This window comes from Dromiciops gliroides, chromosome 3 (assembly GCF_019393635.1).
Source record: "Dromiciops gliroides isolate mDroGli1 chromosome 3, mDroGli1.pri, whole genome shotgun sequence".
NCBI classification, from domain to species: Eukaryota; Metazoa; Chordata; class Mammalia; order Microbiotheria; family Microbiotheriidae; genus Dromiciops; species Dromiciops gliroides.
Window position 1 is genome coordinate 408605484 of NC_057863.1, and position 17727 is coordinate 408623210.

Sequence of the window (17727 nt, forward strand, 5' to 3'; positions counted from 1 at the left end):
GATAATATCTCAGGGTCTTTGAAGGACTCATCTCTTTAACCCATAGCTCCAGAAATTGATTAGAGGAAGAACATGAAACTACCAAACTACTAAGCTGTGAATAATTGATCCAACTTCTCCCACAGGAGCAGCTAGGTAGCACAGTGGATAAAGCACAGGACCTGAGTTCAAATTCGGCCTCAGACACTTGACACTTACTTAGCTATGTGACCCTGGGCAATTCACTGAACCCTCATTGCCCCGCAAAAAACAAAATTTCTCCCTCAGCATGGTGCAGTGGTTTTTTGTTTTTTAATCATGCCAATCTCAGAAAAGAAAATAATTAATGTATTTTATTTAGGTATGGTTTCATCACTTTTGAAACACAAGAAGATGCACAAAAAATTTTGCAAGAGGTAAGGCATTTCTATGTAGTATATTTTATATATTTATACATTCATTTAACTTAATTTTTTTAATTATTTTTCACTTAAGTGAAAATCTGTTTTCTCTTCCTTTCACCTTCCCCCACTGAAAAAGGAAAAAAATATTTCTTACATATCTGTAGAGGCAAACAAAACAAATTTTTGCATTGACCATTCCTCCCCCCAAAAAAATAAAAAATAAAAAAGATAAGTATCTCAGCATGTACTTGGAGTCTATCGCCTCTCTGTCAGGAACTGAGTAGCATATTTGATCATGTGTCCTTGGGAATATTGGTTAACCATTACATTGATCAGGGATCTTGAGTTTTTGAAAGTTGTTTGTCTTTCTAATATCATTATTATTGTATAAATTGTTCTCCTAGTTCTTCTCATTTAGCATCAATTCATATGTCTTCCCCATTGTCTTTAGAACCTTTCCTTCACCATTTCTTACAACACAGTATTCCATTACATTCTTATACTATCACTTATTTAGACATTGTGAAGAGCCATAAATTTATTTTTGTATGTGAGAGTTTTCTATCTTTGTTTTCTTTACGGTATAGGTCTAGTAGTGGTATTGCTGGCCAAAAGGTTTGTAAAGTTTAATAAATTAGACAACTAGGTATCTACGTAGAGAGAGTCTTGGACTTCTCAGAAAACTTGAGTTCAGATTTCCACCTCAGATACTTATTGGCTATGTGACCCTGGACAAATCATTTAACCTCTCTACACCTCAATTTTTTCATCAATAAAATGAGATGGGACTAATAATCATACCTATTTTATAAAGTTGTTGTGATAATCAAATGAAATAACATATGTACAGCATTTTGCATCCCTTAAACCACTATATAACTGCCATCTATTATTACTGTTATCATTATTATAATTATTATTACTAGTATTATTAGCTGGACCAATTCATTAGCTTCATCAGCAATGCGCTAATGTTCCTGTTTTCCCACAGCCTCTCCAACATTTGTCATTTTCCTTTTTTGTAAACTTTACCAATCTGAAGTGAAACCTCAGAATTGCTTTCATCTGCAATTCTCCAATTCTTAGTAACAGAGCATTTTTTCACATGGGTATTGATACCTTGGATTTCTTCCTCTGATAACTACCTGTTCATATCCTTTGATCACTTATCAATTGCAGAGTGGCTATTATTTTTTAGAAATGAAACCTAAGAGAAACTGGCTGCAATGATTTTCCCCCAGTCTTTTTTTTCTTTTCTTTTTTTTTTTTTGTGAGGCAATTGGGGTTAAGTGACTTGCCCAGGGTCACACAGCTAGTAAGTGCCAAGGGTCTGAGGCCAGATTTGAACTCAGGTACTCCTGAATCCAGGGCCGGTGCTCTATCTACTGCACCACCTAGCTGCCCCTTCCCCAGTCATTTTTAAAGCTTCTTTTATAATTTTAGCTGCGTTGGTTTTGTATGTTCAAACACTTCATAATTTTGTGTGATCAAAACAGTCCATTTTACCTTCGATGACTCTTTTCCTTATTTGGTCATAAATTCTTCATTTAACATTATTTTGGGAACTCCATGAATTGATACTGCCCATGTAAAGCACTGGTTTTTGCATAGTTCAGTATAATTAATATTATCATGTAGTCTAAGACTAAAATGTTCTCATCTTCCAATAGTAATTTTTCTACTTACAAAAATTTTGAAACAAAAACATTCAAATTAAATAAAATTTTTATATTTGCAAGAGCTCCAAATAATTTAGTTCATATGGATTTTTATCAATTTTTGTAGATCATTTTTGCCTTAATTTAACTGAAGAATCTGCGGTCTTCATGTCTTTTAGCATTAATGATATATTTGATTTATATAGAACAGAACAAGCATAGGATCCTAAAACTGTACCTCACTATCACTCATCTTGTATGTCTTGCAACCTCCAAGCAGGACTTTATTTAAGCCCTACTGCTGACTTTATTCTTTAAAAGACTTAAGAGAGATTTTGTACTTCCAGTCCAGTATTTTAACTTTATCTTAGCAATTACACTATTTACATTAAAATCCTAAATGTCATATAATCAGCACAAAAAAAATTTTTAGTTTTGCCATTATGAGCATTCCTGAAGATCTGAATTATTTTCAGAGTGGCTCAGTTAAGTAGACTTAAAAAAATCTTTAGTTTATTGAATTTTGCTGTAGTTACTTCTGACTTTGATTGCATTGTCCCAGAATCCTATATACCATAAAAGAAAAATATTGATAGGCTCCAACTCCAATCTTTTCTAAGACTAACATTTGGGGGAACGCTGTAATTATAACCACTGGAGGTTATTATATGGCAAGTTGTAAAAGATCCCATGAAAAAGTTAGTTCCCAGCATCCTTGTATTAGGAAAGGAAAAAGACAAATAACTTTAATGCTAAGAAGTAACTTCATTTTTGACCAAGCTTGTGTAATAGTTTTTCAGGGTGTTGATAATAGACCTAATGTTCTGTATTGTTTTGAAGAAGTTTCTTTTTTTCTTTTATCAGTCTATATATGTTTCGTTTCTTTGGTATTTAGCAAGCATAGAGTTTCATGTACTGCTTATCCAGGACTTTTTTTTAAAACAAGAATTTTAGTGTTTGGGAAGATTTCGCATAGCTTATAAAGGATATCACAGACTAAAGTTTTTATTGGTTTTGTAAATGACTGGCAAAAGGAAGGGAAATTGAAGTACTTTTTTTCCCTTTATTTTAGGCAGAGAAACTTAATTATAAGGATAAGAAACTGAATATTGGTCCAGCAATAAGAAAACAACAAGTAGGGATCCCTCGTATGTATTGTTATATATTTTTTCACTATCTTGACACTACTATTTTTAAAATTGAGTATTCTGTCGAAATTTGTTAAATTGCCAGGTATCTTTCACTTTATAAAAATTCATCTAACTGCAAATCTTAAGTAAACATCTTTTTCCATTTATATCATTGAAACTTCTTTCTGGGGGGAACAATACATAATAAGATGTAATAAAATCATGCTTGAGCATGCAATAAACATTTTCATGTTTACAAAGAAAATAAGTTTTATAATACTCTATATTTTAAAATGACCTGCTGTACATTCAATCAAAATACCTAAGGCTAAAATACCAAAAAAAAAAATCAGTAAGCTTTGTTTATTGTAAGCTATTCCGGTTTTCTTGGATATATTGATATGGCCTAGGTATTGTGAGATTTCTTTTAAACATAATAGAATCCCTGAAGACATAGGCAAGCAGGATGAAAAATTTTTAAATGCCTTACCTTTCTATTAATTATTTAGAAATTTAAGAGAAGTTAGATAATTTAGTCATGCATAATCTCAATAAAGCTAAAAGACCTAATTTTAATATGATTATCAAACATTGATTTAAAGCATATTTTAAAGGTATTCTTGGAATCTTGTTTCTGTCCCTTGAGGCAGGTAAAATTATTTGCCTAAGTAGTAAATTTCAGTTTACAAAAACTGGGCCATGATAACTCCTTACAAGTCTAAGCAGGTGCAGCTAAGTGGCACAGTGGATAAAGCACCAGCTCTGGATTCAGGAGGACCTAAGTTCAAATCCAGCCTCAGACACTTGACACTTACTAGCTGTGTGACCCTGGGCAAGTCACTTAACCCTCATTGCCCTGAAAAACAAAACAGAACCAAAAAAAACAAAAAAAAGTCTAAGCAAAGTTTTTTTTAAAAGGTGTATTGAATCTTACATGGCATCCAAAAGTTGCAGTTTTGGCAAAAAAAACTTAATAATTTTGGTTTTAATGTAGATTATATATGTGTGTGTGTATATAATTTTAAATTTTTATTTCATATATTATCATAATATAGTACTATTTCCTTTAGGTTCCAGTATAATGCCAGCGGCAGGAACAATGTACCTAACTACTTCAACTGGCTATCCTTACACCTACCATAATGGAGTTGCATATTTTCATACTCCTGAGGTAGCTTCTGTCCCACCACCTTGGCCTGTAAGTAATTTAAGTTCAGTAAAGTTTGTTTGAAATACATATTCAGATCTTTATTGAAACTAGAGCAACTTTAGTTCATCTTTATGTGAAAGTCATTCCCTTACTCAGAACCCAGCAGTAACTGCCTAGTGCCTATTTAAGGAAGGGAATCAGGAAGGGGGAGAACCTCTTAGATTAGCACAGAAGTCTACCATTCCAACTTTATTTCATACTATTTCCTCTGTGTACTCAATACTATACTTTTCTTTGTTCTCTTTTCTGCTTCTGTGTTCACACTATTCCCCAAGCTTGGAACAACCCAATCTCCATTCCTTTCAAACGCATGCACACATATTTGTCTCTATTGGAAATAATTTTCTAACTTTAAGACCCAACTCAGGTGCTACCAGATGTATAAAGTTGTCAGTGATCCTGTCCCCCAGGTAAAAGGTATCCTCTCCCTGGATCTCTAATTTCATACTATTTGATTTCTCATGCCTCTCATATCATAGTCTGACTTACATCAGTTATTCATGTATGTCTCATATCCCAATTAGATCACAGGCTCATGGAAGGCAAGGATGGTGTCTTTTTTTTCATCTTTCTATTCCCAGTTCCTAGTATAATACTATCTAGTATTTATCATTTAGTTTAATAGACACTTACCTTGTATTCAGGATAAAGGACTTATGACAAAGGATCAGGAATAGCATCATACCTTATAGGTTTGATACTGATTATTACCAAATTTTCATAATTTATGGTAATGATCTAGACTCTTAGTTGGATATAATATCTGTTTTAATGTGTCACAGGCTCTTTTGAAGTAGCATCATATTTGGTACTATTCAACATGCATTTTAAATGTATAAAAACCACTTTTGAACAGAACTTCTAGAAAAGAGATGGAGAATTGCCCTTCTATAAAGAACCACACCTCCATATAAAGGATTGAGAGACACACCCAAGTTTTTTTTATTTAGTAAATTTGTAGTTTGAGATATTTGTGGGTTATGTTTGTTTTTAAAAGGAACAATGTAAATAGTTAAATCTACCTAGTTTTAAATTAAGATCTAAAAATAAAAACTGTTCAACAATAAGAATGTATTTTATTTATATATTATGGTGAGTTAAGGTCTGGGGAAGTTATATGGGGAACATAGGAAGGAAGAGTTAAAAATGTAACTGACAGGGCAGCTAGATAGCGCAGTGGATAGAGCACCGGCCCTGGAGTCAGGAGTACCTGAGTTCAAATCCGGCCTCAGACACTTAACACTTACTAGCTGTGTGACCCTGGGCAAGTCACTTAACCCCAATTGCCTCACTAAAAAAAAAAAAAAAAAAAAAAAAGAGTAACTAGAATGTAGGAAACCTACTTATTGAAATACCCCAAAATTCATGGGAAATAAAATTTAAGAAAGGATTCATGCATAAAAGCAAATGACCTCAGGGGCAGCTAGGTGGCGCAATGGATAAGGCACTAACCTTGGATTCAGGAGGACCTGAGTTCAAACCCAGTCTCAGACATTTACTAGCTGTGTGACCCTGGGCAAGTCACTTAAACCCCATTGCCCTGGAAAAAAAAAAAAAAAGCAAATGACCTCAAATGTCCATATGCAAAAAGTTTAGTCAGCAAGCAAGATGAACTGAGCAGCCTGGTATGAGTGTCAATTCAGTCTGAGAAGTATCACTGAGACTTAGTGGGATGAGAACTAGCTTGATGGCATATCTTATTAAAAACAGAATTGTGGGTGAACTATAGAACAGACTGCCTACGTATAAAGAAGAAATAGATTATAAATGTGGCTCAGTAGTAGTGGTAAGTGATTTCAGTTATCCAGATATTTGCTATAATAGCAACTTCTTAATATACCATAAGGATAATTTCATCTTTCAAAAAGTTTTGGGGGGAAGGACTTTGAGGAGCCAAGATAGCAGAGTAAGCAGTAAGTTGCCATCATTCCCCCATAGTCACCTCCAAATAACCTTAAAGTAGTGCCCCAAAACAAATTGTGGAATAGTAGAACCAGAAAAAAGATGGGGTGAAACAGTCTTTGAGCCCAAGAAACTTGGAAAATCAGTAGGAAAGGTCTGTTTCACATGGATAAAAGGGGAGGGCAGTCTAGGACAGGAAGTATCCAAGCAAATAGCAGCAAGCCCTACTTAAGCAAACCAGCAGTAGACCCTGAACCCTATGTGATAGAGCAGGCAGACACCAACACCAGGATAAACACACACACACACACACACCATCCACCCTCCTGTGCCTCAGCATAGCCAGGGGAATAAGCAGATGCCAGCTCTAAGAATGTCCACATGCTTCAGCGTATCCCCAGGCAAATAGACAACTCCAGCAGCCAGACCTCCACCTGCTTCAGTGTATCCTCAGAGAAACATAGAAACATCCCACTAGTATCAGCACACACCAGACACTAGCACTAGGACCCCTGCTCAGCACCAGGTAAACTGTCAGACCCCTCCCAAGGCCTCTTATCAGTGTCAGTCACCCCCCCAAAAAAAATTACTCCCCTCAGGGCAGCACCAGACACAAGAGTCTCTCTTGGGCATCAGGACAACATCACTGTAGCACTAGGTAAACAGCCAGGGCCTGCAGGTCCTATCATAAGGAGCCTGAATCAGTGCCCCTTTCACCCCAGGAGCAGAGCTCAAATTTAAAAGAAAGAAGCCAAAAAAGAGGAGCAAAAAAAAAAAAATCTGACCATAGAAAGTTACTGTGGTGACAGGAAAGATAAAGACATAAACTTAGAAGAGAACAATGGTGTCAAAACACCTATGGGCAAAACCCCAAAGAAAAATGGGATGGGGTTTCAAGCCTAGAAAAAACTAATGGAAGAGCTCAAAAAGGAGCTTAAAATCATATAAGAGAGGCAGAAGAAAAACTGGGAAAAGAAATGACAGTGATACAAGAGAACTATGAAAAAAGAGCCAACAGCTTGGGGAGAAAAAACAACTGCTTAAAAAGTAGGATTGGCCAAATGGAAAAGGAGATACAAAAATCCATGGAAGAAAACAACTCCTTAAAAAGTACAATTGGCCAGATAGTTAAGAAAGTGCAAAAGTTAATTGAGAAAAACAACTCCTTAAAAGTTAGAATTGGGGAGTAAATAGTGCTGATGTCAGGTGGGCAAGATGGCGGAAGGGGAGGATAGAGGCTGGTGGAGAAGCTGGCTGCAGCAGAGCTACCAGGTTGTCAAAGAGAAGTCCACAGAAACCCTAGAATTCATGAAACGGGATCTAACCAAATTCAGCCAGGTGGTACAGCATGACACAACATGTACCATCGCAGCCACTGCCAGTGTGGTCAAGGAAAAGCTTGACTACTGAAGGTTCTTCAGGAGCAACAGAGAAGATGAAGAAGGCCTATCTGACTTTTTCAGGGTGATCTCAGACACATTTGCTCCTTCCCCTGACAAAACCATTGATTGTGATGTCATCACCCTGATGGACACACCTTCAGGAACCACCGAACTTTATGATAGTGCCAAGGCTCATCTGTACAGCCTGCAGTCAGATCCAGCCACATACTGCAATGAGCCCGACAGGCCTCCAGAGCTGTTTGACACCTAGCTATCTCAGTTCTGTTTGGAGGAAAAGAAAGAAGAGATCTCCAATCTACCCATCAGCAGCCCCTCCATCCGGGCCCTCTATATCAATATGGTCCCAGCAGCTGTCTCCCACTCAGAATTCTGGCACTGATACTTCTACAGGCTCCATAACTTAGAACAGGAAGAGGCCCAGAGGGATGCTCTGAAACAACAGCAAAACAAAGTATTTCTGAAGAACTAGGCTGGGAGGAAGAGGAAGAAGAACCCTTGGGAACATCTCAGCTGAATACACAATCCCAAGAAGAGGGAAAAGCTGCCCCAGATGTTAAGGGTTGAGCCAGTAGTCCTCAAAGTCCTTCTGAGGAGAGTTTGGGAGTGTCAGCTGAGGTCACCACATGGGAGAGCAGTGAGAGTGTCTCACTTGTGACACAGGTGGTCTACCCTGGTTTTACTCCTGAAGCCCCAGCACTAGTGCAGACAGACCGTGCTAAAGACCTCTCCCAAAGGTTTTTGAAAACCACTTTGGAAGGCTAGGTGCCCACAGCTGACAAAGGAGAGATGGGCCCACCTCCTGTGGAACGGCCCAAGCTTTCAACCCCCACTGTGCATCTGAGCAGCTATGAGCCCAAGCCAGTAATCAGAGTAGAGACTCTGAGAGAGGAGGGACCAACAGACTTGTGAGTGTTCGAATTGAACTCGGACAGTGGGAAGTCCACGCCTTCCAACAATGGCAAAAAAAGGTTCCAGTAATGGCATCATTGAAGACTGGGAGAAGGACTTTGATCTGGACGTGACTAAGCAAGAGATGCAATTGGCTCTGTCCAAAGCTGACAGATCTGGAGAGATGGAAGACGTGGAGTGGGAGGACTGGGAATGAGATGGGAGGACTTGGAGAGGACAGCCCCTCCACACCACATAGGCCCCCACCTCCATTCTCAGCCAGGTTCTGGATGGCACCATCTACCCAATGCTGTCTCTTCCATCTTCTGAGTACAACCCATGTCCCTCTCCTGGAGAGAAGGCCTCTCCCAGGAGAGACCTCTCTGAGGCCAGACAGTGTCATGTGACCTGTGCTAATTCTTGGATTGGGAGGAGGGGAATCCCACCACCACCTTTGAAGAGCCTGGATTTCTCTACTGTAAATCCACTGCCCCCAGGCAGAACTTGCAGTGGCCTCCTGTCCATCTGCCTTGTCTGCCTGGCTGTGTGCCCACCTGCCCACCCGTGTATTTGGAAGCTAAACCTACAAACTACTTTGGATCCAGCCCCAGATGCCCTTTGCTCACCTCTTGTCCCTTTCATGTCCTGTCTTTCAACTACAAGAAAGCAGGGGACAGCTTGGGGAAGCCCCTTTCCTGCCTTAGGTCCATTCCCATCTTTTCTCCCTCATGTCTTTCCCCACCCTACCATAAGTAGCCTTCTTTGTCTGACTCTGCTGGGGGTGGGGTGGGGTGGGGGCAAGGATGACATAAATGTCCACCTTCCTCCGGGGAACCTAAGTGCAAGCCCGTTCATTTGTGGGAAACATCCATGTCTTAGGAGACTCCTCTCTCTTCCCTTGCCAGGCCTTCCCTTCCCTATTCATAAGGCTCAAGTGATTCTATGGTAGTGATTGGGGACCAAATGCCACCCACCACCATCACCAAACCATCCTATCTCCCAGTGCCTCTTTTGCAGCACCTGTTTCTAAGACATTCAAGGAACTGAGGTGGCCACAGGCCTTGGTCCAAGGCCGTGCTCTTCTTGCATTTCTGGCTCTGCCTCCTGGAACCAGGAGCAGCAGCCTGCAAACTCTTCTCTTGTTCCCTGGTTGGGGGTGAGGGGACCTTCTAGGAAACACACCATGTGGAATGTAACTGCTTCCCAAGCCGGAGAGAAGGTACAGTCCCTGCCAACCCTTTTGCAGCCTTCAGTGGGTAAGCCTCTTCCCCCCATTGCTTCTCCTTGGGGCATGTGTTGTGGGGCAAGCCCACACTCATTTACATCTGCCTCCTGACTACATTTGGCTAGTGTGGGTTCCCCCTCCCCCCCTTTAGTGTCCTTGGTTCTATGGAGATAGGTGGCTTCTGTCTTCATTCTCTCTTTGCCTCCTTCTCTGGCTGGGGAGGGGCTTGCCTGGGTCCCTCAACACCCTTGAGCTGCTGCCCTGTGGATTCACATACATAGGCCAGTGTATTTTACAACCATATGAAAAGGGGCACGGTCATGGGGCAAGGGGAGAGTAGCAATCAGTCATATTCATCAACAAAGTCAAGTTGGGGAAAACGCTGAATCTTTCTCTGGGGGTGGGGGGTGGGCATTTTCTCTTTGTAATGTTTAGTTTCACCTTTTGGGTTGTTTTTATAATATTATATATTTTAAATTATAATGCATCTCCCCAGAGCATTTTGTAGCTGGGAAAAGAGAAAAAAAAGATAACAGCTGTTAGTTTTGTAATTTAAAAACCCCCACAAAGAAACTTTGTCCTGAACCTTTTGCAGACTTGCAGTTAACAGCAATTAAAGACATTCGACATTAAAAAAATAGTTAGAATTGGGGACAGTCACCAAGGGGACCCATTCCCCTGTCATACTTTCCTCTCTCCTAATAAAACCTCTTTTTATTTTACAAGAAAAAAAAAGTTAGAGGGCAGCTAGGTGGCACAGTGGATAGAGCACTGGCCCTGGAGTCAGGAGGACCTGAGTGCAAATCTGGCCTCAAACACTTTACACTTACTAGCTGTGTGACCCTGGGCAAGTCACTTAACCCCAATTGCCTCACCAAAAAAAAAAAAAAGTTAGAATTGGGCATTGGGCAATCCCTAACCCTAACCCTAACCCTAACCCTAATGCCTTTATGAGACAGCAAGAATCAAACAAACAAATTCAAAAGAATGAAAAAGTAGAAGAAAATGTAAAATACCTCATGGGAAAAACAGTTGACCTGAAAAATAGATCCAGGAGAGAGGGTCAGAATCATCAGACTACCTGAAAGTCATAATCAAAAGGAGGATCTAAATAGTGTCTTTCAAGAAACTATCGCGGGGGCAGCTAGGTGGCACAGTGGATAAAGCACTAGCCCTGGATTCAGGAGGACCTGAGTTCAAATCTGGCCTCAGACACTTGATACTTACTAGCTATGTGACCCTGGGCAAGTCACTTAACCCCAATTGCCTCAAAGAGAAAAAAAAACAAAACAAAGAAAAACAAAAGAAACTATCAGGGGCAGCTAGGTGACACAGTGGATAAAGCACCAGCCTTGGATTGAGGAGGACCTGAGTTCAAATCCAGACTCAGACATTTGACACTTACTAGCTGTGTGACCCTGGGCAAGCCACTTAACCCTCATTGCCCCACAAAAAAAAAAAAAAAAACAAGAAACTATCAAGGAAAATTGCCCTGATATCCTGGAATCACAGAGCAAAATGAGCATTGAAAGAATCCTCAGGAAAAAGGATCCCAAAATAAAAACTGCAAGGAACCAAAATTCAGAACTGTCAGGTCAAGTGAATGGAAAGAAATAATTCAAATATTGGGGAGCCACAATCAGGATTACTCAGGACTTTACAACTGCAACATTAAAAGACTGGAGGTCATGAAATATGATACTCGGTAGGCAAAGGAACTAGGACTACAACCAAGAGTCACCCAATAAAATTAAGCATAATACATCAAGGGGGAAAATGGTCATTTGATGAAATAGAAGGATTTTAAGTCTTCATGAGGAGACAAGAATTAAACCAAAAATTTAATCTCTAATATCAAGATCCAAAAGAAGTATAAACAGGTAAAAAGGGAAAACATAAGAGCTTCAGTAGAGCTCTACTTTTTTTTACAATCTTACATGGGAAGATGATCCTTGTAATTTTCAAAAATTATATCATTGGGGAGCAGCTAGGTGGCACAGTGGATAAAGTACCAGCTCTGGATTCAAAAAGACTTGAGTTCAAATCCGGCCTCAGACACTTGACACTTACTGTGTGACCCTGAGCAAGTCACTTAACCCTCAATGCCCCCCCACACACAAAAAAAAGAAAATTAAAAAAGAATGTCAACTTAAAATAATTATACCATAAATAGTACAGCTAGAAGGAATATACATAGAGGGTGTGGGTTTAAGGTGAATTTGAGGGAATGACATGAAAAAATTAAGGGCTGGGGAAGAGGAGTACACTGGATGCAGAAGGAAGGGAGAAAGAATGGAGTAAATTATTTCACATGAAGAGTCCTGAAAGACCTATTAGAGTAGAGAGGAAGGTGGATGATGGTCATTGCTTGAACCTTACTCTAATTAGCATTGACTCAAAGAGAGAATAGTATACACAATGAGTTGAATATAGAAATCTGTTTTACCTGGGAGGGAAGTAAGTGGTGGGGTGGGACAGTGACAGAAGGGAGGACAGATTGGGGAAGGTGGTCGCAAAACACTGGTGAGGAGGGAAAGAGTGAAAGGAGAGAGAAGACAAACAGGAAGAAACACAGAATGGAGGGAAATACATAGTTAGCAATTATAACTATGAATGTGAGAGAGATGAACTCTCCCATAAAATGGAAGCAAATAGCAGAATAGATCAAAACCCCAAATCCTACAATGTGTTGTTTATAAGAAACACACTCAAAGCAGAGAGACACACACAGGGTAAAGTCAAGGAGCTGGAGCAGGTTTTTTCAGGCTTCAGCTGAAGTTTTAAAAGCAGGGATAGCAATCCTTATCTGAGACAAAGAAAAGCAAAAATAGACCTAATTAAAAGAGATAAGGAAGGAGACTATATCTTACTAAAGTACCATATACAATGAAGTAGTAACAATACTAAATATATATGCACCAAGTGGTATGGCATCCAAATTCTTAAAGGAGAAGTTAAGTGAGTTACAGGAAGAAATGAAAAGCAAAACAATACTAGTGGCTAACATCAACCATCCCCTCTCAGATCTTGATAAATCTAACCAAAAAACAGAGAAGAAACTAAGAAAGTAAATAGAATATGAGAAAAGTTAGATGTGACAGACCTTTGGAGGAAACTGAATGGCAACAGAAAGGAATATACCTTTTTCTCAGCAGCACATGGCACTTATACCAAAATTGACCATGTGTTGGGGCATAAAAACCTCAAAATTAAATGTATTCTCTTTGGATCATAGTGCAATAAAAATTGCATTCAAGGAAGGGCAGTGGAAAGATACATTAAAAATTTACTGGAAAAAAATGTATTGGAAACTAATCCTGAAGAATAAGTGAGTCAAAGAAGATCATAGAAACAATAATTTCATTAAAGAGAACAACAATAAAATACCAAAATTTATGGGATATGGCCAAAGCAATACTTAAGGGAAAATGTATTTCTCTAAATTCTTACATCAACAAAATAGAAACAGAACACATCAATGAATTGGGCATTCAACTAAAACAACTAGAAAAGAACAAATTAAAACTCCCCAATTGAGAGCACCAAATTGGAAATCCTAAAAATCAAAGGTGAGATTAATAAGATTGAAAGTAAAAAATATATATATTGAACTAATAAATATATATATTGGAATTGGTTTTATGAAATAAATAAGATAGATAAGTCATTGGTTAATTTGATTTTTTTAAAAAAGAAGAAAATCAAATATCCAGAATCAAAAATGAAAAGGGTGAATTCACCAACAATAAAGAAGAAATTAAAGCAATCAGGAAATATTTTGCCCAATTATATGACAATAAATATGACAATCTGGGAAAAATCAATTAATATTTATGAAAATATAAGTTACCTAGATTAACAGATCAGGAAATATAATGTCTAAATAACTCTATCTTAGAAATTGAACAAGCTATTTATGAATTCCCTAAGAAAAAAAAATCCCCAGGACCAGCTGGATTCATAAGTGAATTCTGCCAAACATTCAAAGAACAGTTAATTCCAGTGCTATTTAAATTATATGAAAAAATAGGTGAAAGAATCCTACCAAACTCCTTTTATGACATGAATATGGTGTTGATACCTAAACCAGGAAAAGCTAAAACAGAAAGAAAATCATAAGACTAATTTCCCTAATGAATATCAATGCAAAAATGTTGAACAAAATAGCAGCAAGGCAACTACAGCAATATATTACAAGGATTATACACTATGACCAGATGGAATTTATACCAGGAATGCAGTATTGGTTCAATATAAGGAAAACTACCAACATAATTGACCATATTAGTAATAAAACCAACAGAAATCATGATCATTTTAATAGACGCTGAAAAAGCCTTTGACAAAATATGGCATCCATTCCTATTAAAAACATTAGAGAGCATAGAAATAAAGGGAGTATGCCTTAAAATGATAAGCAGTATCTTTCTAAAACCATCAGCAAACACTGTATGTAATGGGCATATGGCAAAAACAGGAAAATGTTGGATGTAGAGGGAATGTGGGGAAATTTGGACACTAACGTACTGCTGGTGGAGTTGTAAACTGATCCACACATTCTGGAGAGCAGTTTGGAACTATGCCCAAAGGACAGCCAAATTGTGCAAACACTTTCATCCTGCAATATCACTCCTATATCTGTATCATAAAAAAGGGAGTAGGACCTGCATGTGAAAAAAATTTATGGCAGCCCTTTTCATGGTGGCAGAATATTGGAAATTGAGGGGATGCCTTGGTGACTGTCCTCAATTGAGGAATGACTGAACAAGCTGTAGTACATGAATGTAATGTTAACACTGTTCAGCAATAAGAAATGATGAACAGGCAGATTTCAGAAAAACCTGGAAAGCCTTGTATGAGCTGATGTAAAGTGAAATGAGCAGAACCAGGAAAATATTGTACACAGTATCAGCAACTTTGTGTGATCAGTTGTAAATGACTCAGCTCTTCTCAACAACAAAATGATCCAAGACAAGTACAAAGGACTCACAAAGAAAAATGTTATGCACATTCAGAGAAATAACTGGTGGACTCTGAATGCAGATTGAAGCATATTTTTTTAACTTTATTCTTTTTGGTGTTTTTTTCCTTTTGATCTCTTTCTTATTTTGCAATTGTGACTAATATGGAAATAGTTTTACATGTGATAGCACATGTATAACTATATCAGATTGCAAGAGGAGAGGGAAGGGAAGGAGGGAGAAAATTTTGGAACTCAAAATCTTGTAAAAATGAATGCTAAAGGGGAAGCTAGGTGGAGCAGTGGGAAAAGCACCAGCCCTGGATTCAGGAGGACCTGAGTTCAAATTTGGTCTCAGGCACTTGACACTTACTAGCTGTGTGACCCTAGGCAAGTCACTTAACCCTCATTGCCCCACCCAAAAAAATGAATACTAAAAATTGTCTTGACATGTAATTGGGGAGAATAGTAAAATAACTTTTTTAAAAAGTAGGGGGACCAACAAGGTAGATTCTATTCTTACTAACAGAAAGGAGCTGGTTGCTGGGGTAGAAATGCTGGAAATCTTGGAGAAAAGTAACTACTTCTTAGCATTTGTGCTAAAGAAGGAAAAGAAAAGCAGGACATACTATGACATGTAGTATCTATTGCCTTTGGGGAAATCAGATATTAAAGGGTTCATATTAAAGATATGTAAAATCCAGTTGACTGGGGTGCTATGAGAGAGGTCTCAGAAGAGATAATAAACTCAGAAATGAAATTTAGAAAACACAAAGCAAAACAATTTCAGTGAAGAACAAAAATAGAAATTGTCAGAAAAGATCAGTGTGGATGCATAGAGGACTAAACTATAAAGGTATAAAGGGTGAATGTGAGGTCAGATAACAAGATGAATACAAAAGTACAGCATGGTACTATGAGAATTGCATCAGAGATGTTAAAGTTCTAAATGTGCTTGATTCACAAAAGGGTTTGGAGGGTGGGAGATTTTTTATCTATTTGTGGGGGGAAATGGAGAATCAAAGCAGGAATATTGACTCTTTGAGATAAATGGGACAATGGTAGAAAAGTAGAACAGTCGTTAATGGTTTGGCAGCTTCACAGGAGGTCTTCAGTGTCATGCCCCAGGAATCTATCCGTTCCTTGCCCTGTGCTAGGTATAGATGCCATATTTATCACATCTGCAGATGAGACAAAGCCAAAGATCTTGACAGTCGAGAACAGGAGTTGATCATCTACAGCAGTAGAGTAACAAAGTTAACCAAGTGGGCCTGCCTGCAAGCTAAAAATAGTGTTTACAATTTTTTAAATAAATTAAACGTTATTTTAAAATGTAAACAACGTTCTTAGTTCAGTTGCAGGTGGGTATTTGGCCCTTGAGCCCTATTTGCCAACTCCTGGGTTAAAACAGTGGGTCAAATCCAGTAAGATTAAATATAAGGACAAATGTGTACAGTCTTACATTTGGGCTCAAGAAATCTACTTGGTATAATTCACATGAATCAGAGTCTATGTGTAGAAGTAAAAAGAGACTTATTAAGACAGTATTTTATCTTTAAAAGAGAGAGACACAGAGAGAGATTGATTGATTTACTGATTGAGTCAGAGGCAGGTAACGGACTCCAAGCAGGTTAATATAGCCATCAAATTCTTGGTAACCTTCAGGAATTAGGAGATGATAGTCCTACTGTTCTCTGACCTAATTAAACTACATTTTGATTTTTGTGTTCAGCTTTAGATAACACATCTTAGGAAGGACACTGTTAAACTCAAAGCATCTGGATTTATTCCCCAATTGATAGATGATCAAAAGATACGAAGTTTTCAGATGAAATAATCAAAGCTACTTATTGACATATGAAAAAAATGCTCTAACTCATTATTGATTGGAGAGATGAAGGTCAAAACAATTTTGGGGTACTACTTCATGCCTATTGGATTGAATAATAGGACAGCAGAGGAAAATGACAAATGGGGAAAAGGAGACATTAATGCACTCTAGGTGAAGTTGTAAACTAATTCAAACATTCTGTAGAGCAATTTGGAACTATGGCCAAAGGGCTATAAAACCATGCATACTCTTTGATCTAGTAATACCACTACTAGGTTGGTATCCAAAAAGAGATAAAAAAACAAAAAGTTGAATTCGAAATTGAGGAGATGCCCATCAATTGAGGAATGGCTGAACAAATAGTGGGATGAGATTATGATGGACCACTATTGTGCTGTAAGAAATGATGAGCAGGACGCTATTGGAAAAGCCTGGAAAGACTTGCATGAGCCAATGCAAAGTGAAATGTACTGTGTACAAACTAACAGCAGTACTGTAAGATGATCAGCAACACAGTGATCCAAGACAACTCTGAAGGACTTATGAAAAAATGCAGTCCATCTCCAGAGAAAGAACTGATGGTGTCTGAATACAGTTTGAAGCATAATTTTTTTTTAGTTCCTTTTTCTTAGGTTTTTTTTTTGTCTGTTCTTTCACAAACTGACTGGAAATGTTTTGCATGACTACACATGTATAACTTAAATTGAATTGCTTTTGTTCTTAAGGGAGGGTTGGGGAGAGTGGAAGAGAATTTGGAACACAACGTTTTTTAAATGGATATTATAGTTGTTTTTACATATATTTTGGGGGAAAATAAAATTTTCATTTAAAAAAATCTTCTGAATTAGAGCAACCTAGATGCCTCAAGTTTACTCCATATGAGAATCAGTTGAACGAACTGGGGTTGTTTAGCTTGGAAAAAGAAGACTCAAGGGAAACCTGGTAACTGTTCTCAAGTTTTGGGAAAGTTGCAGTGTAAAAGGAAGGATTAGATTTGTTCTGTTTGGTCTCAGATGGCAGAACTGGGATCAATGGGCAGAAATTATAGAGAGGCAAATTTAGGTTTCATGTCAGAGGAAAATTACTCTTAAAGCTTTACCAATAAAGGAATGGTTTTCCTTGGAAGGTTCATTAGAA

General features: G+C 38.1%; 1 protein-coding gene and 1 pseudogene across 1 annotated transcript in view; both read left to right on the plus strand.

The window, feature by feature from the left end:
* The window catches only part of BOLL (boule homolog, RNA binding protein), a 75991-nt gene that overhangs the window by 17928 nt on the left and 40336 nt on the right, over window positions 1–17727 (plus strand). Inside the window, exons 4-6 of the mRNA XM_043996875.1 lie at window positions 341–395; window positions 3114–3189; window positions 4242–4369. Of these exons, the coding sequence (XP_043852810.1) occupies window positions 341–395; window positions 3114–3189; window positions 4242–4369 (259 nt within the window). The remainder of the gene's footprint in view (window positions 1–340; window positions 396–3113; window positions 3190–4241; window positions 4370–17727) is intronic.
* On the plus strand, window positions 7490–8791 carry LOC122750204 (annotated as a pseudogene).